General features: G+C 30.2%; 1 protein-coding gene across 1 annotated transcript in view; it reads left to right on the top strand.

Moving 5' to 3' along the window:
• Positions 1-247: 247 nt before the first annotated feature.
• LOC129960162 (delta-1-pyrroline-5-carboxylate synthase-like) overlaps positions 248-26,208 on the top strand; it is a 51,011-nt gene continuing 25,050 nt past the window's right edge. The window contains exons 1-3 of the mRNA XM_056073354.1: positions 248-437; positions 12,286-12,561; positions 16,387-16,530. Of these exons, the coding sequence (XP_055929329.1) occupies positions 408-437; positions 12,286-12,561; positions 16,387-16,530 (450 nt within the window). The 5' untranslated portion in view covers positions 248-407. The remainder of the gene's footprint in view (positions 438-12,285; positions 12,562-16,386; positions 16,531-26,208) is intronic.

Here is a 26,208-nt window from a genome sequence, read left to right as displayed (position 1 = left end):
ACTCAGGCAAAGAATTTTCTAGGGGGCCCATGCTCATGTTCCTGGCTGGAGAGGAGAAATTTCACTAAAATGCGCAATCATTGTTTTCAGAAATTGCAAAATAACACACAAAGGCATCGCGCCTAACGTTATTGACTCTTGCCCTTGGTACACAGTATGAAATGAAGCGAAAGCTGCGAATAATCTTAAATAGAGGTCTGATTTCAATGGAATTCGAACCTTCTTTGTTTTTAACTATATGGAGATAATGTAGTTTTGTTTAGAAGAAATGGGAGCAAATGGAGTTCCAGATTTATCCGCTTTTATCGTTTTACGCCAACTTTGAGAAACTTTATCTACCTCAGTTGTATCACGTGGACGCAGAGGGTATATTTTAGAGAACTGGATGTATTCGCTGTTTAGTTAAAATGCATCGACACACGAAACTATGTCTATATGTGAGTAAGCTTTTTTTCATCAATGTTTTCAATTTCAAATTTTTGAATTTTCCCACTCTTTTATTTAGCTTTACTTAATTCATGTTTAGAATCGATTTTTCACTCAATGCCTTCTGTGTTAGAATTTTGGAATTAGGTGCACTCATGAATTCAGGGTGACAACTCTATAATAATATTTTTTAAATATAGGATTAGATAATAGATTAATTTAATTACATTTTAATTTCATATGAGTGCGCCACCTAGTTGTAAATTCCAAAAAGCTTAATTTCAAAATTCCATAATATTTATAAAAATGAATAATAAAGACTAAAAGGTAGAAAATGGTTGAACTCAATTTTTCTAGTACAGTAATAAGAGTATATTTTTAAAAACTATTCAAGAAACTATTTTCACTTTCTTCAGGTTTCCTTTGATAGGAATTTATATTGAAATTTCAGTTTCTCACATTCATTGATTGAAATTTCATTAGTATATAAAATACGACTCCATGAAAATGTTAAACAAAGGATTTAAGAGAGTGGCAAATTTATTATACTTATTTATTTTTGATGGTTTCGTGTTTATAAAGAATAAGAAGAAATTTAGTAATAAAAAAATTATTTAAATCTTTTACACAGCTCGGAAATGTAATTATTCTTGTTTCTTAATTGCTTGTAAAATTCTTTGAAGATTTAAATTTTGTAAATCACACAAGAATTTCTAAACCGTGTTTAGATGCTGAAATGCTTATCTTTTAGTATTTTGACTTCCTTACTAAAGTACTTTCTGCTTGTTAATAATGAATAAAAAATGAAATGAAAATGCTTTGGTCGTATGTTATTTTCAGTTAATCTTTTGTATAACAAAAAAAAAAGCTATTTTAGTTAATTAAAACAATATGCATTATCTTTTAAACATTAATTGTTCAAAGGAATTCCTTTATAAATATTGAATGAATTTTTATCTCTCGAAATCACTGGTGTTCATTCCTATTTTTTTGTAATTTTAGCTTCGGGTCAGATTCTATTTTTGAAAGTGTTTGACTTTAGAGAGAGAGAGAGAGATGTCTTTATTTATGACTTTAGTGAGATAGAAATGTCTACAAGGCAAAATTGCCCATGTTTAAAAAAGAGACCCCAAAAAATGTAAAAACTTGATGAAAATGAATTTTAATTCAATGCAATTTTTTTATAACTTCGTCTTCTAGATTCGGTTCTTGGATTTTTTTTAGAATTTATTCAAATATTGCTCTTGATACTAGAGATTGTTATTTCAATCGAAGATATTATTTCAAGATAAATAAGAATAAATACCGTTTCTTTTAAATGTTCACTATTGATATTTTATAGTATTTTATACGGAATGAGAATATTTTAGAAATAACTAATTCGATGTTTTATTAGACGACATTGACTTTTTATTTATTAGACTTGCCTTCATATTTTAATTAGTTTGAGTCAAAGTTGCAGTGCAGAATTTAATTTTTAATTATTTTGCTAGTAGCAGATAGTTGCACAAAACACGATCCTTTTAACAATTCTTTCTTAACGATGATGCAAGACTCAAAATTATTTTTGTACACACGCGAACAAACGTCAGAATCACGCATCATTGATTCACTTGCGCAATTGTTGACTGAAACAATAACAATTTGTATTTGAACAGAAACGGCAACGAAAAAAACTTGAGAAACATTTTATTTACCCAATATGTTTTCTTTTTAAACAATGGACGTGTCATTGCAAACCCGGTTTTTTTCCCAAGGCCATTTTTAATTTTTCCAGCTCAGAAAAATACTAATTAATTTTTACAGTTTGTTTTTAATTAAGCATGATTGAGATTGAAATCTATCATTCAACTGAGATCTATCCTAATAGTTTATAATACGTTTCTCTTAAATAATAAAGAAACAATGAGAAACATTTCATTTACCCGATATGTTTTCTTTTAAATAATTTGTGTCAATGCGAAACCCAGTTTTTTTTTCCTTCCAAATCCATGTTTAATTTTTCCAGCTCAGGAAAGTATTGATTGATTTCCTCCAGTTTGAGTTTAATTAAGCTTGATTGAGGTTGAAATCTATCATTCAACTGAGATTTATCCTGATAGTTTATAATACGTTTAAGTATGCTCTTAAATAATAAAGAAACACTAAGAAACGTTTCATTTACCCTATATATATATTTTTAGTAATGGATGAGTCAATGCGAACCCAGTTTTTTTTTCTTTCAAAGCCGTGTTTAATTTTTCCAACTCAGAAAAATATTGATTAATTTCCTCCAGTTTGTGTTGGCTGGATTGAAATTTAATTGGCTGGGAATTTATTATTCAACTGAGATCTGTGCTAATAGTTTATAACACGTTTAAGTATCCTCTTAAATAATAAAAGTACGTATGCTGCGAATATATATAAATATTTATTTATTGAAAGTTCATTAATAAAGTTTATAAAAGGGTTTTAAATAAAACTCTTCCATCAGTACTTTTAGAGATTGACATTGAGACATTTTGTTTTCTATATAATTATCTTTTACTCATTTCCTTGATTCTCTGCGAATCAACTGTATAGCAAATTCGATATTTTGAAAACTTAGTTTTACAAGAAAATATATAAAACTGACGACTCGAGACAAAACATCATAAAACAGGTTTTAAAATTTCCATTTAATACACACAAAGGACATCTAATTGAAGACAAAAACAATGTTCCGTATTTGTCGAAACTCGTTAGAAAGCCAAACACAATATTTGATGGGCATTGTAAAAGTGCAATTTTATTTGGTAGATCTTTTTATTATTTAGAGTGATTGAATTTTTTTTTATTTTTTAATAGAAACAGCTCTAAGGATATTGTTATACGTGATTTCTGTGTTTTGGAATAAAGGGAAAACAAAGCCTGTTTGTCATAAAGGTTTTTTTTTTAAATTTTTATGTTGTATACTACTGAAATTAAAAAAAAATAGAGGCACTATTAATACGACGTATACCGCTTTATATACTGATAAGTACCCTACAAGAGACTATCAAATCTTTCTTTTCCTGTTTTTTAAGATCAGTTGATCAGAAAATAGCAATTCTAGCTACTTCATTTCCAAATATTGTTCGATATATTTGTGAAAATTTTGTGGTTTTGAGTAATGGATTCCCGACTAAGTAGTTACCGAAGACCGTTTGGCTGAGATCGATTAAAAAGTTATTACCTAATTGCCAAATAAATTAATTTGTAAAAATTAGAAATTCTATGAATTATAAATTCTTAAGATAACACTTTGTCAAGTATGACTGATCAGATTGCTATGTATTTCAATATATGCATTTAGCTATTACAGTAATTAATAAACACCGAGATATTTTTTAATAATATTGCTACAAACATGGTGGCCGCATAGTCATGAGTCACAATAACTGAATAACAACAAATACTTTCAAGCAATGATAAAAAAATTAATCTAAAATAAATTATGCCGATTAATTAAAAAAAGCATTGAAATGTGAAATTCAGTTGACCAGTTAATTAAACATACAGTGTATTTAATGTATCTGACAATATACACTACCTATAGTTGCTGACTAAATCCATTAAGGCATTTTAATGTAATACATACCAACAAAACCTTTTTTTTTAAATCTCTGCCTTAATTCTATTCGTTTCCATTTGCATTTGTTAAACTAAACTAGCAACAAGAAATATTCATCTTATTTCATCAATAATCCAATCAAAAATTAGGATCATTATCGAAGTCTAAAACCGACTTCGTAGTCGATTATGTCTCCATATTCTTTCATAAGAAATTTCAAAATTTTAGTATTTTCTTCATATCAGATTTTATAGAAATATGTAGTGTTTTGGATTTCTTGAAATGGAGTGAATTTTTAAAAGATTGAATGTTGCTAATTTTTTATGCAGTTGTGAAGTAGGAAATTCTACGAACACAACTTGAAGGTCAGTTTAGATAGTTTGTGTTTTTGCTTTGACTTTTGCTCTTTAATTAAAGCTTTTCGTGCATGTTTTTGACTTATGTATGAAAAATTGATACATTGATTGATACCTATAACTATAAAAAAAATATGAAATTCTTTTGGAAAGGGCTACTTTATTTAATTTAAAACCGCTCGTTTTTTACTTCAAAATTATGTTATTTCCTTTTAAAATATTTCTGCATCTCGGAACAAAATCGGATTTAAAATAAATAAATAAATAAAATAAAAGCAACCTTCTATTCTACAATAAAATATGATGAACAAAAGAGAAAATAATGAATATATTACTTATATAAAATTTTACTTCTTCAACTCTCTCCAATCTAAACCATTAGCTGTTAGTAAAAAGAAAAAATAAATAAATATTGAAGAAAAATTAGAAACACTTTGTTTAAAATTATATTTACCTTGATTAATCAATTTCCTCTATATTAATTAATAAAAATTATTCGTTCTTTATTCCTTTGTATTTAAATCATAATTTCATCAAGGAACATGATATACAATATGAATTAACATGTTGTCATATGTTCTAAATTACTCTAGTCAAAATCGAAAGAAGGTTATTCCAGTGATGCCAAATGACAACTTCGAGTGGGAGAGAATTAATTCATTATGTAGTTAATTTTTCTTGACTTTTAAACTTATTAATTTAAATTGGTTATCATACTTGCTATAAACAATGTAATATTGTTTTTTTAAATTTTGCCTTCTAACAGCATTACACTAAATTGCAAATTCTATATTGTTTCATATCTTTGTTTAACACTGTTTCATTTACCCTTTGCTCCAAAATGCAACTTTTTTATGTTCGCTGTGAAATAAATGCGGATAAAGAGAAAAAAATGACTTACAAAATTTATGTTGAGTGACCTTAATTAATGAATTATGTCGACACTGCGGACAAAAATGACTCTAGATTTCTATAGAAAAGTTGGGATTCTTTTATCTTTACTGAAATCGTTTTTATAAGCAACTCCTTGCAGATAATTTTTCAAGAAAATATAGTTATAAAATCTATAAACTATTAATGACAAAAATAGTTTTTGCCGTTTGAAACTATAAAAAAAAATAGGATAATAATGCAATGAAGGAAATACAAGGGGCATTAGTAAGGAATACACTTCCCATTAGCTTTTATGACTTCGAATATTCTGTTTGGCAGTGAATCATACAAAGATTGGATTTCTCTTGGACAAAAATTGCTCCATGAGTTTTCCAATGCTTTTCGAAGCTCATTAATGAATTTAAACTGTTTCCACCAACATATCAATGTTTGTTCGTCATTCGACGAACAAACAATGATTTCCACTTTGTTAAGATCGGTGCTTTTAGTTGACCGTGGTAACACCTGTACATTAATTGCAACTAACCAGTTTTTAATTCCATTGGCTGGGTGAATGGAGGCCACGTCTTAATTGAAACACCCACTCTTCTCCTAATTCGGGGCCAAAAGGAAGATGCTCAGAATTTAGCACTTGAGTATAGCAAACTGTATTCTTCTGTCTACCATTGAGGTAGACCGTATTTGTTCTTCCTCCAAATCAAACTATTAACCAGATCATTAACTTCCTCCTCCCATTTTTAAAGCTGAATAAAATTATTCTTTATCCTTCAGAGAAAGCTAATACTACTGATAATCATCCGGACTGTCTAAATTGAATTTCTTATCATAGGAAACATCACAGAAGTCCATTCTATGGACTTCTGTGATGACCAGACACGCGCTCCACGACACGCGCTCCTTCGCCCAAGATAAACGGTTATCAATATGTGTTTGATTTCATTTTGGATGATGTTTCCATTTTTTGAATCTTTTTATGCAGTTTTAAACTGTTTGCCTTGACACATAGGTAAGTTTTGCTTGATTTAGAGTCCTGCCAACTCTTCCACCGATGTTTTAAAGTTGATGAGCAAGTTTTCTTTCATTGCGAGGTATTAATTTTTTAGGTCTACTCGTCTTCTTTCTTTTGCTATTTCTATATGGATTTCTGATGAATCTAGAAACTTTATTGGGGTTGACGTGCAGTATACGAGTAGTCTAACATATTTACCATCACTTTTATGTAGAAGAAATTTGGTTTTTTTGAAAATCATCTAAGGATAATTTCTAGGCATTGTGAAAAGATAATGAAGCAATTTTTAACCAAATAAGCTTTTCTTGACAGAATCTATTAGAAAAAGGCCTGTAGTTATTTTTTTACTTGTGTACAATCAACCAAATTTTAGAAGATGTTCTACTTTTTGTATACAATGAAAATCACATATACTAGTTTTTTTAAAAAAAATTAGCATTAGTGGTAGACATTTTATTTTAAAGTAAATAAGATTTGCTTAAAAATCTGATAATCAAGATGATAAAAAATAAAACATAATTTTCGAAAAACGACCGTCTTACTTTTTTTACACAGTGTACCACTTATTTTCTTAAAGAAATTGTTTTTTATAGTCAAAGGAAAATATAAATATTTTGCTTTCGTAATTTGTGAACAGTTTTTATGAATGCTAGTTTTCAATTTTATCTAGGAAAATATTGTTTGTTATATCAGAGAAGTCCTTTATCTGATTCGTTAAGGCGGTTGAGAGTGGAAAGGAGTTTGATACAAGCTATTCCTTCTAGAAGGCTTTGTGTGTCTTATAATCTGTCCTGCTGTCGATCAGTTTGTCCAAAAATTAACATTCTTAGAAAGCCTGTTCCAGGTAAGCCACGTGCTACAATCTTTGCGGAAGGTAGTTTTCTTGGCCCTTTAGCTCAAAGACCATTAGGCTTGAATACTATTACTATGCCTCAGTTCGCTTCAGATAATTTCACTGCAACGTCTAACATTATCGGCTATGATTTTGTGAAAATATCCTTACTGTCAAGGATTGTAATAAAACTGCTTGTGTACGTCTTTCTTAATCAACGACAGAGATGTGTTTGTTTACGTTGGGAAAAAAAGCAAGTTATCTGAACCATACTGGAATGGGAATGTGCATTCTTAACAGATGAGTCCAAATTTGCTCTGGAGAGCGATTCGTGTGCAGATATGTCGAAAATAAAGCATCAGATACCATCAATGTAACATCGTTGAAAGATGCGGCTATAGAGGAGGTGGAATCAGGATTTCGTCTGGTATCTACCTAGATGGTAACAGTGGTTTCTTTATATTCTACCAAGGAAGGCTTGATCCTCGATCCACATGTTAGATTATATTCTGGCGTTCTCTTTTTAATGAGGAATTCATCCTAATGGATGATAATTTTCGACCTCGCAGAACTAGGATTGTCGAAGAATATTTTGAGGATCAAGGTTGAAGTGAATGGACTGGTTAATGCAGGACAGGTGGCTGCATAAGTAGTCTTTTGAGGGCATATGTAGTAGTAGTCTTTTGAGTAGTAATAAGTTGAAGTAGTGATAAGTAGTCTTTTGAGGGCAAATAGTTTTGCTCCACGAATGGATATTGTTTTCTAATTCGGTATTCAATAACTTAATTGAAAGTCTAAAAAAATCGATGCTTTCAACGGATTGCTTTATTTAAGTTCATTCCTTATCAAATTAATTTATTTATTAATGTCTTCCATTTATTATTTTTCACCAACAATGAATTTCTGTATAAAAAATGTAACAACTCAATTGTAAATAATGATTAATGCTAAAATTAAATAAAATTTTGTAACTAACTAATTACTATACAATTGTTATAATTTTCATTCTTTATGATTATTCGCAAATAAAAAAAAATTATACATTAACTTTTGGAGTCCAGTGTATTCGAGCATATCATTGCCTTTTTTTCTTTCTAAATGACTTGAAATTGATTTTTACCAATTGTTTGGCGAAGTGTATCCTATACCATAAAACATAACTACTTTGTACTTCTACATCTCAGTTTCAGTATTCTTTAGTTTAAGATAATGACAAAGGGAGAATTAAAATGCAAAATTTAGCATATATATTTTAGAGCTTCGTTATGATTTATCATCTTATCGTGTTTTATGTTCAAAGATTACTTCAATGTTTTCCTTCACCAAAGTGATGAATGAACTGATGACAATCGATTAAAAGAACCATTGTTTCAATATCATGAGAATTTCATTTCCGGGTTTCAAATTCATTGAGATTGTCGAAAGATCTCAAAATATTTGTAATGTCGAGATTTTCACAGGTCCTTGACTTAAAGCATTCTATTCGATAAGAGAGTTAGTTCTGACTATATCTTTGTTTACATTTGCGAGAAAATAAAATACAATGCACTGCAAATTTTAATGACGAAACCTATTGTGGAGAACATTAGACTTTTCCCCCACACATTTGAATTGTACTTTTGATATAAAGCACAATTTAAGAACTGGAAAATTAATTGACGCTTATTAATATCATTTTTTTAAATAATTTAAATTTAAAGCTTTCAATTGATTTTTATTCACAGATATAAGAGCGCGCTTTCGTATTTAGATTTAACCCTTTCGCGGCGAACAGCACCGTTAGGCGCTCAGTTATAGACTCTTAACTCTGAGCGAACAGCACACCTATAGGTTCTCAGGCAGAGTTGCTTTCTCTGAACGAACGGAGCCAAGTTTCTGAAATGTTTTTATAGGTAATTGTTTTATTTCGTTTTTGTGTGTTGCGGTGTCGATTCACCTGTTTTGGATTTATTTTCATGGGGTAGTTATCATTTGTTTTATTTATATTTTTTTTTGTAAATTAAAAGAAACAATTAAATGAAAAAACAAAAACAAATAGACCAAAACAATGATAAATTACCACCATAAATTTGTGAGGATACCAGAATTTGTTATCAGTAATTGTCCAATAATGTCAATTATTTCGTTTGTTTTCGAAGCGCTAGCAGCACACGCTTCTTGTGCAGATTTTTTTTTTTTTACATAATGAAATATAATTATCTATAAATTTTGCCCCTATCATGGAGAAATGGACGACGAATATGAGCTGCAATGGTATGGAATTGTCCTCAGATTCTGACCTGTCTGAAATGTTTGAAGAAATTGGAGACAGAGGTAAAATTCAAAATACATACAATAAGAGACACCTACTGCCAAGTAGCTCGGAATCTGATTCTGAAAACATTGAGGGATTACTAGACATCGATCCACGGTAATTTCTATGAAGCGTACAAAAATTGGCTCCAAAAGTTTTAGATTTTCATAAGCAGGACCTTCACGCCGGTTGCCCAGAACGCAATTTATTTCTGAGCGTTCCGCCGCGAAAGGGTTAAAAGGGATCAATATTCGGGGAGATAGTAAATTTTTATATTCAATCTGTCTATATATTTGATTTTACATAAGTTTTACTTCTGAAAATCATTGCCTGTCTTCAAGTCATAAAATCTCTACAGGTACAATTTTTAATTGTGCGAAGAGGTGGTCAAATCTTTATAAGTCAAATGATGATGATTCATTTGCTATTTTTATTCATCACTTATTTTCGCGAATCAGTTAAAAAGAAGGAATGCATTGATTGGTATGCATGATTTTTCTTTCATTTGAAGAAGCTAGATTTTCATTTGGAGTAGAAATAAATTTGAAATAGGAAATATTTATTTTTTCAACGAAAGTGTTTCAAATTTAGTAAAAATCAGTATGAAAAATAAAATTTAATTCTTGACGGGGGGGGGAGTTCGAATACATATCAATGAACTCAAATAAAGACAATAAAATTAACAATCTGCCTATAGAATAAGCAAAAAAAAAAAAAAAAAAAAAAAGTCACTTTTGATGTACGGAAAAAGATTTCTATTTTTTACATTAATTTTTTCCAAGGAAAACTGTAGCATTTTCCTGTATGCTCTATCCTCCAGGTATATGAGTATTTTAAATTGTAATATTTGATGATAGCATGTATTTTAATCGGCGATATCCATCGGTAAGCATGCGAAATTTCTATATAAACGACAATGGTTTTGGATTTTACCGATTTACTGTTACTTGTAATCATTTTGAAAGTTTTCCATTTAATATTATTGAGTTATTCAGTATATAAAGACTCTAATTATGGAACGCTCCAAATTGCATTTTCGACATTCCTTGCTTTTTTTGTTTGATTTAAAGAAATTTGCTGCCGAAGGCCAGCAGACACCTTTGGAAACTTATGGTGATGCTGCTCCGTCATATCCCAATTGGTTTTGATTTCAACGATCCAAGCGTGGTAATTTCGATGTTAATGACAAAGAACGACCCGGAGGATAAAAAAATATTCGAAAACAATTCATTGCAAGACTTTTTGGACGAAAATGGGAAATAGTTATAGAAAATGATGGAAAATATTTTCATTTATATATATTGTATCAATTTTTCTCAATAAATGCATTTTTAAAATGAAAAAATGACCAAAATACACGAAAGCACCTAATACAAGTAAATAAAATGACACAACTGACAAATGAAGCTCATTAAACGTTTTAAAATTGGAGTGTTCATCACTGCATTACCTGGATTTTATTTAAAATTCCAAAACCGTCCCAAACTTATCAAGTAAATTTAACAAACAGTATGCTTTATTATGTTGCCTTCATTGAAATGACACGAACAACGATGTTCATGAAAGCAGTGATCTTTCCGATTAGTATTTCCTCAAATAAATATTTCTGAAAGTACATATTAACTTTAATATCATTTAATAGCTGCTATGGTATTTTATTTAACACAGGGCATTTAGCAGACAGGACTTCGGTTATTCAAAATAAGTAATTTTAGGCTTGGGAATGTTCTATTTTCGACTTTTTCGTATTGCTAATACAAAAAACATTTTATGCTTCGCAATGTACTGAAAAAAGTCAAGAGCATTTTGAATGCCTTCCTTTTGACTGATTGGCCCCAAAATTTGACATAGCATTACAATTTTGGAGAAAAGATGACATATCGAATTTCATTTATCTACTTCAGTACGTTTTTCGATTTTCGAGTTCAAATGCTCATAAATATATTGCCTGACAGACAGTCAGACCTTTAATAAAATGTTTCCAAAATTTAATAAAGATCTGAAACTATGGGGATCTAATTATTTTAAATTTCGTCTGTATAGTTCTTTATGTTTTTGAATTATCTGATAACTGACACACTGCCAACCAAAATTTAAGAAGACGGATTTCATCCAAAATTTGATAGCATTCTAGAATAAAGTCAACTATCAAATTTACTGACTGTAATTCGTAGTATTTTTAAGTTATCATATACACAGATATACTGACGCAATTAAAAAGCTGGTTTTCAAATTCGAGAAGGTCTAAAACGCCTAAATTCATTAAAATATCTCAATCTTTTTTGATTCCTATGATACCTCATTGTTTATGAGAAAATGTAAGTAACTAATAGTAATATTCTCTTATTAACTTTTTTTTGAATATCATTAAGTTAAAACAGTAGATTTTATTAAAAAAAACAACCCTTAAGAAGTTAAAAAGAAAAGTGTATGAAGTTATTTCATCGTGCTTTTTAAAGAAAGTATTATGAATAAAGTCTAAAGTTATTTTAAAGCATCAGCTGAGCAATGCAAAATAATTTACTTTGACTCATAGTTCATGAGTCAAAGTAAATTATTTTGACCAAATCACGAATCAGCTTGTCATTTTATCACGTGAACTTTAAAAGCCTAATATCAAAGGATTTTATGCTGTGTAGAGACACAGTATTAAATATTGTTTAGATATATTAAAAAGTATGGAGTTATAGTAATATCGTAATAATATCATCCACGATGAAAACAGATAAATAAAAATTATTTCTATATCCGGAAACTGCTCTATAAAGACACGCGAACGGTTATGCGGGTAGAGAGTAAGGTATATGGTGTCTACGGCAGCTGTTTACAACAGTCGGCTTCGTTTGCTTTCTAGAGAGGCTTTCGAGATAATTTCTAATCATTGAAACGGTGGTTTTATTTTAGGTGAACGCTATGTTGGAAAACACAGTTTTTCGTCGCACCCATCAAACCTTTCGTCTCTGCACTCGATTTGTTCATCATAATCGAAGGGGTCTAGCTGCTCTTCGTAGCAGTATAAGTAGGCAGTTAGATAATTCCGGAAGCTCCAAGAAAGCATTCGTTTATCGAAATCAACTTCGAGATGCCCGGAGGATTGTGGTCAAGCTGGGATCAGCTGTGGTGACCCGAGAAGATCAGTCCGGTGTAGCTCTTGGAAGATTGGCGTCAATTGTTGAACAGGTGAGTCACTTTCATAGTTAAATGTTATTTTTGAGGGGGGCAATGGACGTTGAAATAAGCAAGAATGGACGAAAACGAGCAATTTTATTTTTATCGTTTCATCACTAAAATATATGTTTATATTCAATTAAAGAAGCGTTATAAAATGTATTGCTCAATAAGATAAGTATTTGAAGGATTGAGAGGGAAAAAAGTACATTTTAATGACTTTTCTCAAAATGTTTGCAGTATTCATAAAATAGGGTTTTTATATGCATTGATAAAACTGCACAATAATAACAAATAATAACAATTAAATACCTACTTTTAATTATATTAACAAATTACAATGAAATATCTTAGCACTTACAAAAATGGCTCACTGTCACACTCGCCACACAATGAAACTATTAAGACTATTTTGATACAAAGTTTAAAAAAATTTCAACTGAAATTTATGCAAAATCCATAGGCGACCGAATAAGGTGTTTAGTCTTGATTTCGTAACAAGCAATTTTATAGATACACAAACGAATTATTATATATCTTTGAAATGCTCCAGGTGTCTTAATTTTTGAAGTAATTAAATGAAATTGATAATAAAAATTTCGATCAAATATTAAAAGAAAATGGGGTATGCATTTTATGTTTCCAGTTTTTTTTAGCACGTTGAAAGTCAATTTTAGTACAGAAAAACATAAAATTCTTATGAAAATTCAGTAAGTGTGCATAAAAATATTTCTAAAAAATTAGCATTTAATTGGAATTACAAAATCATGTGTAATGTTTTTCTAAATAAATTTACATTGGATAATAAGAAAAAAAAATAATAGAAAAAATTAATTATCTCTTAAATTTTTTAAAAAATAATATATTTCGTTTTAAAATGTTTTTTTAAAGAAATTTGTTGTATTTATATTTTAATACGTATGCATAAAAAATTTCATAACTTTGACTGAATAATTCCCAAAAATGTCTAACAGAGTTCACTGTCCCCTTAAACAATATTCGAGAGAATAATACAAGTATCATTCAAGAGAAAACGTAATTTTTAAGTGATAAAAATTTCAGAACAAAGATTTTGCTGTTTGTCATGAAATATATCAGTTTTGAAAGCTCCAACAAATAAAAAGTTCTGTTTATAACTTTGCCGCAACTACAGGAAGTTATTTTTTTTATACCACGTTATTATAAAATTTAAAATATATTTCTCTTTTTTTTTCAGCGAATTTTGAACAATCGACTCAGTAATTTTCCTAATGATCTCAAATTTATTTCCTTCTTGATTGTATCAGTAAGGAAAACTAATTTTATAACCAAGAATGACTATTACTAACGAAAAAGATGTTTTCTATATGGTTTTCATTAACTCTTGATTTCTAATAAATTCATACCTGAAAAGTTTGGATCGGATATATGGGATCGAATATGGAATCCAGGACAGTTAAAATATTATTTCAAATAGTCGAAGACAGTATATGAATGTTTAATTGAATTGAAAGAAATTGCTAGGTTTAAGAAATATTGCAAAAATTAAGAACATGAAATTATTTTTTGACAACAGTAAATGTCAAATATTAAGTGCCTGATATTAAAAGTATTTTTATCTATAATCGCATAATTAAAAAAATATAGAAAATAGATTTTTCAATAATTTTTTTTTCAAATAAACACATATGAAACACTAGATGAAAGATCATGATACTTATTCAATATTAATTTATTATTTTACGATATGCATCAAAAATAACTCCACGGAAAGATTCTGTAAAAAATACATAAAAATGTTTGCATCAAAATATAAATTAAGAAATCTGGAATAATTATTGATTGAAAAATTTCTACAATCTTGAATGATACTTATTTTATGCCTACCTTATGAATAACCGTTATTTGAGATGAGAAGAAAATTAATATTGCCTTGAAAATAGCCAGTAATTTTATTAATTATTTTATGCGCTTGAATTAAGAAATAGTTTTATTTCTAAAAATAAAAATGCAGTGAAACATTGTTTTTAAAATTAGAGTATGTACAGAAAAAAAGTATTATGTAAAATAGTCTTCATTAAAACATTTTTTATGACAGTTTGAGTTGTATAATTTGTTTTTTCTACTCGTCATTACAGTTTCATCAAAAACTCTTATCTGGTATTTTCCTTTTTAAGAAATCCATTTAAAATTATTTTCTGCATTCACAAATTGTAAAATGAATTCAATAAGTTCATTTATGGGGGGAAAGGCTTTTTTGAAGTGAATTAAAGTTAATTATGGTGGGAATCAAAGAGAAACTTTCAAGACAAGACTAAAAACAAATCAGGATTATTCGTTGGAACTAAATCAATGAAAGTAGTTAATGACAACATCTGTTGTGAAAACTTTTATCTCGGATTTATGTGGGTATAGTGTGCATTTTTTTTCTGTTTATAAAATACTTTAAAACAATGTTGTATATTCAATGAAATTAGCTAGTGAAAAGCGAATTTTTAAAATGTGCAGCTTTCTTCTGCTTATTTCATTTTCACCCCATTTTAAGCACCTTAAATATGAGGATGGGAAGTCAGCGATCGTATGAAATCAGGAGAGATGGTCCTCTTCATGAGAAGCTTTATAATGAGGTTTGATTTACAAACAACACAGATTTTACCTTTACTGCGTGATAATTTTTTATAATTATAGATGACATTATGAAGAAATCTGGCACAACATAAACGAAAATTAATTTAAAATGGAAATACTTCTTAGATGAAAACTATATTTTGCTATGATAATTGGTTGGTTCTTTCTGGTTTTTTAAACTAATATATATTTTTTATTCAATATTATTGCCTGATATATTTAAAAAATAAAATAAAAACAAAGATAACCACTTCTTAAAGCAATATTTCTGCTTGAAGACTGGTTTCCAAATGTTTATTCTGAAAAGGTTGTCTGATATTGTAAATGTTACTTTAGATTAAAAATAATCTATCTCTTCGAAATCTTGTATCGAGGCAAAAAAAAAAAAAAAAAAAAAAAAAGATTTAACGTAGTTTAAAATATTCTTGAGAAACAAAGATGAAGACTTTAAACTAAGGTGTGAATCAGTTTTTATACACTTCTCTTATCTGAATGAGCTCTAATTGGATTATCATGTAAATGATTATTCATTATTTTCTAGCAGCTTTCATTGTTTCCGGGTGATGAATATCACAAAAGTTTTCGTGTACATTGCTGATCGGAACTTTTCTCCGTATTTCATAATCATATACATGATAAATAAACTATGGCGTACTTTAATCTCATTTGAATTGTTTACACTGAGATAAAACATTTAGATGTAGTGCATAATCTGTCAATGGAATAGTTAAGTGTTTGACAGTTACAGTTAAGATTCTTGAACATTAAACAATGAGCAAAACAATAATAAAAGATAAATTGAATTGCAGAATTACTATTTCTGAAGTGATATGATTGATTTTTAGCATATTTGGTTGGTATTATTCTTAGATTGTAAAATCTTAAGATGCATGAAGTTTTGCAAAATTAAAGTCTTTTAATTACATTTTTATTACATTAGTTTAAAGGAGTTTTAAGGATGTTCGGTCATAAGGATATAATTTAATGAATATGTATACAAAATTTCAGATTAAATAATTCATCTATTAATCAGATTAAATAATTAGACTTACTAAATAATCAGATATCGATTTACAAAAAAGACTTACTAAAGTAAGTATTGTTTTTAATACTACAAAAAATTATTCATACCGTTTATTTGATATTTAATATAAGTTGTGACGATAGCATTTTACTTTTATTTATACAATTCATTCTGAATGTAGGGCATATTTGTGTTTCTTTATACAGCTGTCTCAACTCCAGAATGAAGGCAAAGAGATGTTGATGGTGACCAGCGGGGCTGTTGCCTTTGGAAAACAAAAGTTGAATGCTGAAATGCGAATGTCTATGTCTATGAGAGAAACTCTGTCCCCAAAAGAAATTGGATATCATGTAAGTATTAAAAACAACAATTCAAAATTAAATATATGCTACTGATACTGCTTTCATCTCATTCCCTGGAAATTTTGTGTCGTTGAATGAGATTTTGTTTGCTTTCTTGGGAATCGATATTAATTTTTAGCATCAAAAATAGCAAAATCATTTAAAAACATTCCAGTTAGATTATTATATCGAAAAGGGAAGATTCCAAGTAACTACGGAATTCAGAGAACAAAATGAAAAAAAAAAAAAAAAAAAAAAAAAAAATTGATTTGGAAGATGCTAAATAAGTTAATGTCCATTTTCAATGCTATATCACTGTATCTAATTAGAATATTGGGTTTTAAAAATAAACTTTTGAAGTTGAAGGAGGGTGTTAAATTCAACAATTTTTTTTCTGCGGGAATCACAAACTGACTACTCCATCCCGCAGGAAGACACACGAAAACCGGAAACTCTTGAATGACCGGACCACCATGGCATCAACACTGACGGGAACTGTGGTTGAGCCCTAAGGGCCATCACCGGCCACGGTACAACACTTCCCTAAGGAATTATAGCTCGTCATCGATGAGAGGAGCCAGACTCCCAACTTTTCGAGTAACCACAGGGGTGGAAAGAACCAAACACCATGCCAGGAGCTTCTCATCCTCAATAACGAGGTGCCCCCCCCCCGTGGGATTTATTTCTTCTGGAAAACACAACAAATTCTAAAAAACCATTTCTATGGCAAAAACTATTTCTATTAGAACTTCAAAACGGATCAATGCATATGAGTAGCCAAAATGTTTTTTTGTTAATTGTTTTATAGAGGAGATTAACATGTCTATCAAAATATGAGTTCTAATTACTACGAACTGGAATATTGAAAAAAGCATAACAGCTGTTTGCTGTTCAATGCATTTGAAATGGATTCGTTCTTGCATGGTCACTGCATTCAAGTTTTGACTGTGACTGTGGAATAGCTGTATATCTATGCATTCGATCTTTATTTGATTAAAATTCTTGCTTTAACACTTTCGCTGCTACAACTCAGGCCTGATATTTATCTCCTTCTTTGCTGTCTTTTAACTATAATAATAATCTAAGGGGTAACCTTATTAGATAGACGATTTAATATAATTGGAGAGTTGGGGCGAACTAAATGCGAGTCACGCAGCAGTCAACGTGTTAAAATATCCAACAATGAAAATGAATGCAAATATGTTTCGCATATTTCCTTTTTTTTTTCTCCAGAGGACTCTAATTACGCATTTGGTTAAATGGATTTTACAGCATAACATCATAGTTGACAAAATTATTCGTGGTTTTTTAAGATATCTTTGTTTTTGTAACTTTATCATATTTGCTACCAAAAATAAATAAATGATCAGTGTTCTTGTTCAGATGCTAAAATCACAACGCGAGTGAATGTTTTACCACTCATTAGTTTTTACTGATTATTTTATTTAAAAGTTGCTTATGCATCGCAAGATGTAAAAATAACAGAGCGAAGATTTCAGTTATTTTCACAACCAAGTCAGGTTAAATTGAACACTCCCTTTCGAATCAACACGAATTCCATTTTAGAACATCTTGATCCGCAGTCAGATATGCAGCAGATTTAATATATTTTCATTCAAATCTTGTTACTTCGGCCAGCGAAATGAAATTTTGTAATCGATTTTTCACTCATTTCCTGACGTTTGAGAACTTTCAAGCTATGCCACCTTGTTTATTTTCAGTGATAATATATAATATTAATTCATAAACTGTCTGATTTCCAATATGAATTCTCTTCGTGAAATTTATGCAATTGTGAGAATACATATCTCCTAATAGCCCCTTTTAGGTCAATTTCTTTTAGGAAATCACTTGTACCAAATACAATACACTCCTGAGCAGCCGGCCTAATATGGCGGAAGGACTAGCTGGATAGGCCAGAGTTCTACGAATTCATTTCTTTGCCCACCAATACATGAAGACAAAGTTTTTATCCAAAACTCATTGTTATAATACGTATTTTCTCACTTCTTATTGAGTACTAAGGTCTACACTTATCTCAATATGAACGCAGCCGTGGCCTGGTGAATTATAGAAGCAGTTGTCGGTAACGTGTCGAGTTAAAATAGGTTCTGTACTGGCAGTTTATATAAATTTATATACTGCATTGTACATTTCAAGAATTTACTAGAGAAAAAGAAAGTTAAAGGATTCATTTCTGTTCACATTTTAACATAAATTCTATAATGCCCAACTTAAATGCGGGAAACATAAGCAAGACATTAAATTAAGTCGTAGGCCAAGTTCTTAAGAAAACTGGCTCTAACAGATTTTATTTTTCGCTGATAAATGATTACACAAATATGCAAAGATAACCCTAATATAAGAGACAAAACTAAGTTTTTAGGTTTTGAAAAAGTATTTAATAAATGACGTAATAGACGTTTTGCCTTCCATATTTAATTACGATGCAAGAAAACTTGGCCGAATAGCGATCCGGATACTCGGGAGTGTACTGAAATTCTAATTACGCGACTATTGGGCCATTTCTACATATCTTATTCCATCATAGTTCCTAGAATAAAAAAAAAAAACTCATTTAAAAGCTTATATACAATTATCAGCGTATAACGTTTTGACCACGTTTTTGAATATGACGAACACAATATTTTTTGTTCAATTTCATCTGCGAGGGATATATTACAGGGAAAGGGTAAAAATCTCAGACGAATTCGTAGATTCTTCATCCATTCAAAGGGTGAAGAAACAGTGGCGGAGGTGGAGAAATTTTCATTTCCCTATAACTCCTTCACGACGGAAGATCGATTCAAATAATTGTCTCAATGTGCTAAACAACTTTTAATACAACTGTTTAATATTAACCATTCCTTAGAAGGTAGTGTTGATAATCCTACTCTTAGATTAAAACATCGCAATAAATGTGTAAATTTTGTTATTCTTAGTTCTCTGATGGTGTGGTGGTTTCGTGGTAGGATCTCGGCTCGAGGAGGACCGTCGTGTATATGAGCAACGTACTAAAATAAAAAATTCTATATGCGCCATTCGGGTTGCATTCAGGAGATTCTTTAAATCCATTTGTATCTTCTGTCGTACACTTTCTTGATCATGTGATGGGTGAATGTTGTACCGTGTTACTTTTTGTATTCAATTAATCTATGTGCATAACTAATTTCATTATCTAGAGATGACAGATAAAAATGAAAATTCTTTTTATTTTGAAGACGTGTACTTTTAATGATCATTTATAAATTAAATCGCAAAATAATTGAAATAGAAAAGCTTTTACTAATAAAAACGTGCCTCTTAAAGATTTTTTATCCAGCGGCAAATAAATCATATTAGATGAAACAACTTATTTTCCTGACCACTGAATAGTCTGATGCATGAGAACAAATAAGATCTACTCAGACTTCTAAATGCGGCACCCGTGATGCGTGCTTGACGTGTCGAAACAGTAAACATTGCTCAGAATTGCGTATACAGATATTTCGTGTTGTAGGGTATTTTTTCCTTTAATAAATTCCATTCTGAATAGGACTGTTTGTAGGTTATATCTAAATACTTTCTCGCACATTCTGCAATTTTGCAGCCTTACGAGATATTATTTCAAGATTATAAAGATAACTGAATTCAGGCGCTCTTCCAACAACTATCCGTAAAGGTTTTAAATTATAACTACATGATTAAATATTTTATATATAATTTTCAGATGAATGTTATGCTCATTGATTTATTAATAAAGAGTCATCGAATAAATTACATGCAATCTTTGAAACCTCAATCATTAAAATCAAATTTAATTCTCTATTTTCTCTTCTGAAATTAACAAATAAAAAAATCATGTTTCTTTGATGCAGGGAGTTTATTTACTGCAAAGAAATCTTAATACAAAATGATATCAATGAACAGTATTTTAGAAATGTGCTGAATGTGTGTGAAATTGTTATTGAATTTTTTTTAAAGTTTTATTTAGCTTCTTTGAAATTAAATAATAAAATTTGCATGTGAATCAAAGAATTCACATACGAATATGATTGCAACTATATGTGTGTCGATCGTTTACAGTACCTTATAAAGTGTTTTATTATTGTACATTTTGTTAGTTCAAAGTTCGTGTTTTAATTTGTAAGGAAATAGCTTTTTAAAATGTAAAAAGTTTTATATGATAAATAGATGCATAAAATATATAGTAATATTTAAGAATACTTTTTGTAAATATAATGCCAATTAAAAATTAAAAATATGCATATATTACTTGCCAAGAATGCTTCTAGAGTATTCAAAAATGTGCGGTCCCTGGGAGCACATTGAGCTCGCAGAGCGCCTTATGAAATGTGTTAAGCAAGTTAAGTGGAGTAAGATAAAAAGACGCGTGTTATGATAAATCTTAACATGATAATGATTTTCAAATCCTTTAAAAATGTTGATATTTTTCGCTCTTATGTACAAAAAAGTTACTCTAATTTATAAGTTGTTTTGAAAATTATTTTAATTTATAAATTATTCTGTAATTCCCTGAAATGATGGTTTTATAAGCAAATGCGAGATCCTTTTTTGTATAACATTCTCTGATCGACATTTTTTTTCGTACCTCTCAAGCAAGGGTAACTCATACTTTTCAAATTATGAAATTCGTTATTTTTACAGCATCTAAAATATCCATATGTGAAACTTGTTGTTCGTGCCATATATTTTTCAGTGGAATACAATCAGATTTCTGAATTTTTTTCAGGTTTTATAAGATTTTTATTACAAAAAGACCATAACACAACTTTTTACTATGCATTGTTAGTAATTTAAAAACTTTTTTTTTGCATTTCCTTCTTTCTGATACCTAAATAAGATAGCCAGTTTCTAAAAGAGGATTTCCGATAAAAACTCTTGAAGAAAAAGGCTTTACCACTGAGAAATCGATACTGTTCAAATATACGATATGATGCTAAATAAAAGCAATTTACTCTAGAAGTCTTCGTTCGTCAGGAATTTTACTTTACTTTCAAAATTTGAACGAGTCTTTGAATGCTTTTCATTTTGGATATTCTTCAGAAACTTACAAAAAATAGATATTTTATCCTCTCATTTATATGTGTGAAATAAACCAAGTTTCAAGAAAGGGTTTTTAGTAATTCATGCACTTAGCAGTCCATCAGAAAATATAGATGATACAATAAAATATACTCCGAATTAGGAGGAATTAAATATCTTTGGTTTGTATATTTATTTTGCTAAAATGTGTTGAATTAAATGTACCATTAAAAACAATGCATGTTAAGAAGATATTATTTTTTTTTTTCAATTCAGAGTTTTTAGCCTCTTGAAGAATGTAAATCCCATCTGGAGTTATAATAGCCATATTTGTTTTTTTTTTTCAAAATCATTTTTTTTTCTGAAGATTTTATACAACGGATCAAATTATCTTTTGATCTCTTTTATCTTTACATTTTCTACAGTGTTATACTTTAGATCCGAAACACAAGCTAAGTAAACAATTTTTTCTCATTATTTGTTTGTTCTGATTTATTTTTTCAAGGTCTAATGCATTGTCATTTTCCTGAGTATTTTTCAAACACTAATAATTACACAATGCATTTTGAGGGTGTTTTTTTTTTGTTTTTTTTTTTCAGATGAGTCGCCAGCTGAAACTCACTCCAAGTAATCGAATCTTTTATAGAACGAAAAGAAACATCTTTTGTATTAAATAAGATTTCTAAATTTGGAATTTTTTGCACTTAGCTTTTTTTCGTCTTTATTTCCGATTCTTACAAATATCATCAGCTGAAATACTCAGGATGAATGCAGGGAAGATGTGTTTCATAAGAAAAGACCTCATTAAATATTCCAAAAATACATTGTCCTTAGATTATTAAGAAGCATAAATTCATTTAAATTATTTTCTACTTTTAAGTTTTTAATTTATAATAAATACAGGATGATCCATGACAGCTTCCCCTATATATGAACTTCTAGTGCACTATCCGCTGAGCCAATCAAACCAAACTTTCAGACATGATTGCTTGAAGATACGCGCTCGTGATTGTGATGATTCTAAACAATACAGAGATCATGGTTGCTGTTACAATGAAAGAATTTCGAAATTTTTGAATGGCAATACTTTTTCTTTGCGCGGATTGAGCAACTTATTGAAAAACTACAAACGGCGTTGGAATGATACGCATATGATGAAAATTGCTGGCGTAAAGCATTTGCAAAGAACATTGTAAAGGAGTATCGACAAAACAAAGAGGAGGTGCATTAGCACGCTTGCATAATTCACAAGGAACGTAGAAACAACAATTACTAATCACCGCGTGCAAAGCATTGCTGATAGGAAAACCATTAAAAAGCAGAGTAAGAAGAGAGTTTCTTCCGTCAGGTCAGGAGCTAACAAGATGGCATTTACAATGAATCAACGAGGTGAATTGATAAGGCCTTTTCATTTTAATGAGTTAAAAGCTGCCAAACCGGTGCGAGTTTATCGGTGAAATCATCAGCTAAGACGAGCCCGTGTTCTCTATGAAGTGTACGCGCTTTGGTAAGAAAATTTGAAGAAACTGGATGCTGTTGCGATCGACTTAAATCGGAGAGACCAACTGTTCCAATTGAAGTTGTTGCAGAAGTGCATAATACAATTATTAATTAAGATGTGTTGCTCGTAGTTTGGGTTTACTAAAAACCACAGCTCTCAGGATTCTGCGTTCGGTTTTGTGGATGTTTTCTTATCGGTTTCAGCACGTCTATGTAGATGTTGCAACCTAGAGATGAGCAACTGCATATGCAATTTTTTTCCTCAACAGATATGATGAAGATAACAGATGACTGCCGCGAATAGTATGAGCTGATGAGTTATATTTCCATTTAACTGTAAACGGTAACACCAAGAACTGTGCTTACTGGACTGACAAAAATCCTCACAATGTGGCACCAGGCACTAAAGCTAAAGTGATAGTGTGGTGCCGCATGGCCAGCACATTTGTTCTTGATCCATATTTCGAAGAGTCATTACCATAGGCGTGAAATGCTCTATAACAAGTACTGCTCTATAACAAGTACTTGGTACAAATCATTGTTACGGAATTATGTTAATTCTAGGACTGTAGCAATGAGATGTCATTAGTTGCATTGTATGGATGCAAAATGAAGCTTCTCCACATGTCACCCAATGTGTTCGACAAGTGCTGCAACAATACTTTGGAGATAATCATCTCTCGTAACTTTGTTGTTTCGTGGACACCGCGTCCCTCCCGACCACACACCTATGAATTTTTGTTTCCGGAGTTATCTGAATCTAAGTTGTACAAATCTAGTCCACGAGATGTGTCAGAATTGAAAGAGCTATACAATATGAAGCTATACAAATTCCTCCCATTTATTATGTTACGTTCTTCATTGTTGCCAACAATTTCCTGCATGCAATGCGTTGCCGCCTGAGAAGATGGACATGTTGGAATCTTGTAATTCCAAAAAAAAAAAAAAAAAAAAAAAGAAGAAGTTTTTTCCCCCCTCTTGTTTTGTCATTGGTCCTTTACAATCACTTTCTTTTCAACTGCTTTACAATTTTACATCACATGCTTATCGTACTAACGCCATTTACGGTTTTTCAGTGCGCTGATCAATTTTCGCAAGGAAAAAAAATGGGTATTGCTATTCGAAAATTTAAAAATTCTTTCACTGTAACAGTAATAGTGAGCTTTGCGTTGTTTAAAATCATTAGTATCTTGAGCGATACCTTCAAATAACCATGTCTGAAATTTTGGTTCGATTAATTGAGCGGATAGGCCGCTAAGTGTTCATATATAGGGGAAGTTTCTTTCTAACCACCCTGTGTTTATAAATATAATGGAATAATAAAATGCTTCCTTTTTCAAATTTACTGCCATACGGTGACACTAGAAGGAAATCAAAATTTAATTATATTAACCGGTTAATTAATATTTAAGCCTTAAAATATTAAAATACGGTATTTTCAATCAGAATATATAAGTGTGCAAAATTTGAAATTTTACCCCATCAAGGAAAGAGTGAAAAATTCTTTATAAGTATGAAGAAAGCATATGAACAATGCAAAATACTGATTTTAAATAAATAGATTTTTATTGAAGATGTTGCTTGTTGCTACAAGTTCACATTGTTTTTACTTTCTCGTATGTGAAGTATGTGAATTTATATACTGGGAAAGTATTGAAATCTTCAAAATATTCGACCGCCATGTTCCAAGTGTCCGAAAAGCAAACGTTTTTGGCCTAACTGTCTGTCCGTCAACCCTATAATTAATTCAATGAGTTAGGAGAATGAAATACGGTACATAGTCTTGACACCAAAATTATTGATTTCTCAAATTTTAGGTAAAATTCGCTACAAAGAAGTCCACCAGTTTGTCCCAGTGAGCGTGAACCCTATAAATGTGTGAATCCAACTGGTAGGTGGTGTTAACATAATGATCGTAGATTAGGATCGTCCAAAGAAAAACCGCTCAAAATATGCACGCTCCTCCTCACTGTGCGAAAAGTAGCCCACATTCATTATCCGAAAGAAACTTGGTGTCGCTGGTTAACATAATCAGAAGCTTCTCTTTAAATCGTACATCTTAATGTGTTCACATTATTAACATGTTTGTTGCCATGTTTAAGCCTGTGATTCTGATAATATGTGTCCTTTTCTTAATCTGCGGTATGGGTACCCTAGGGTTACATGAAATTATTTCAGGGAGTACGCAGAAAAAAAAATGTTGGTTAAAAAAGTAAGTAAAAGATGGAAAAAATATTACCATTATCTTATCTAGAAAGAACTTTTTGCGTTAAATGTCAACATATTGAATTTTGAAAAAAATGTATTCCTTGAACATTTTTTCTTTTTTTGAATTTCTGTAAAACCATTAAAGTCTGCTAATAACATCACTCAGCAGTTTAGTAGTATCGTTAGAATCAATACAATATACAATCGAGAAAAAAAAAAGAGAGAGAGAGAAACCGGTACCAGACTGAATCTTATTCACAGGTTAAACAAGCAGCAGTCGTCTCTTAACCATTTTCCTTTCTGAGCTTCATTTCTGTAGAATGAGAGCATGGCGATTTGAGTCAAGCTCTCATTCAGTCAGTCTTGAGTCAACAAGCTACAGGCATAAAGCTTGAATACCTTTGCAGATTTTTGTCAAATTTTGGATACAGTTGATATATAGGAAGTCTGCCTGTTCTTTCATCCATATCCATGAGAGCGAAATAGCCGATAACTGCAAATACCAAAATGGATAAAAATTACGAATATTGATTTATAATTAGTATCAAATTTTGTACGCACTCCATCAAAATGTTGACTATCTGTCGGTCTGTGCTATTACGAATATGTGAAAATACAATTACTTAAGCAAATGAAACTTAATATATGTCTTGTCGCCATTATTGCATTATGTATCAATCTTTGGATCCAATAGGTAGAAAGAAAGATGTAAAAAAATTCATACTCAATTTTCGTCTCGATATTATGAAGTATAAAATGCTATATTATTGTGTTACATCGTAAGAAAGTGGAGAGGAGAATATGGCAGCTAGTTTTGTGTTGATATACTTTATTACAAAATAATCCGCAAGTCACGTAAAAAATAGTAATTTCCAGTCGGAATGGGATTTATGTAAAAATTTCAGAATTGATAGTTTTAATTTTATTTCTATTTATGCATATAAATAATAAAAA

Source organism: Argiope bruennichi, chromosome X2 (assembly GCF_947563725.1).
Source record: "Argiope bruennichi chromosome X2, qqArgBrue1.1, whole genome shotgun sequence".
Lineage (NCBI taxonomy): Eukaryota > Metazoa > Arthropoda > Arachnida > Araneae > Araneidae > Argiope > Argiope bruennichi.
Note: the sequence above shows the minus strand (reverse complement) of the source record. Positions and strands in the feature narration are given on the sequence as shown.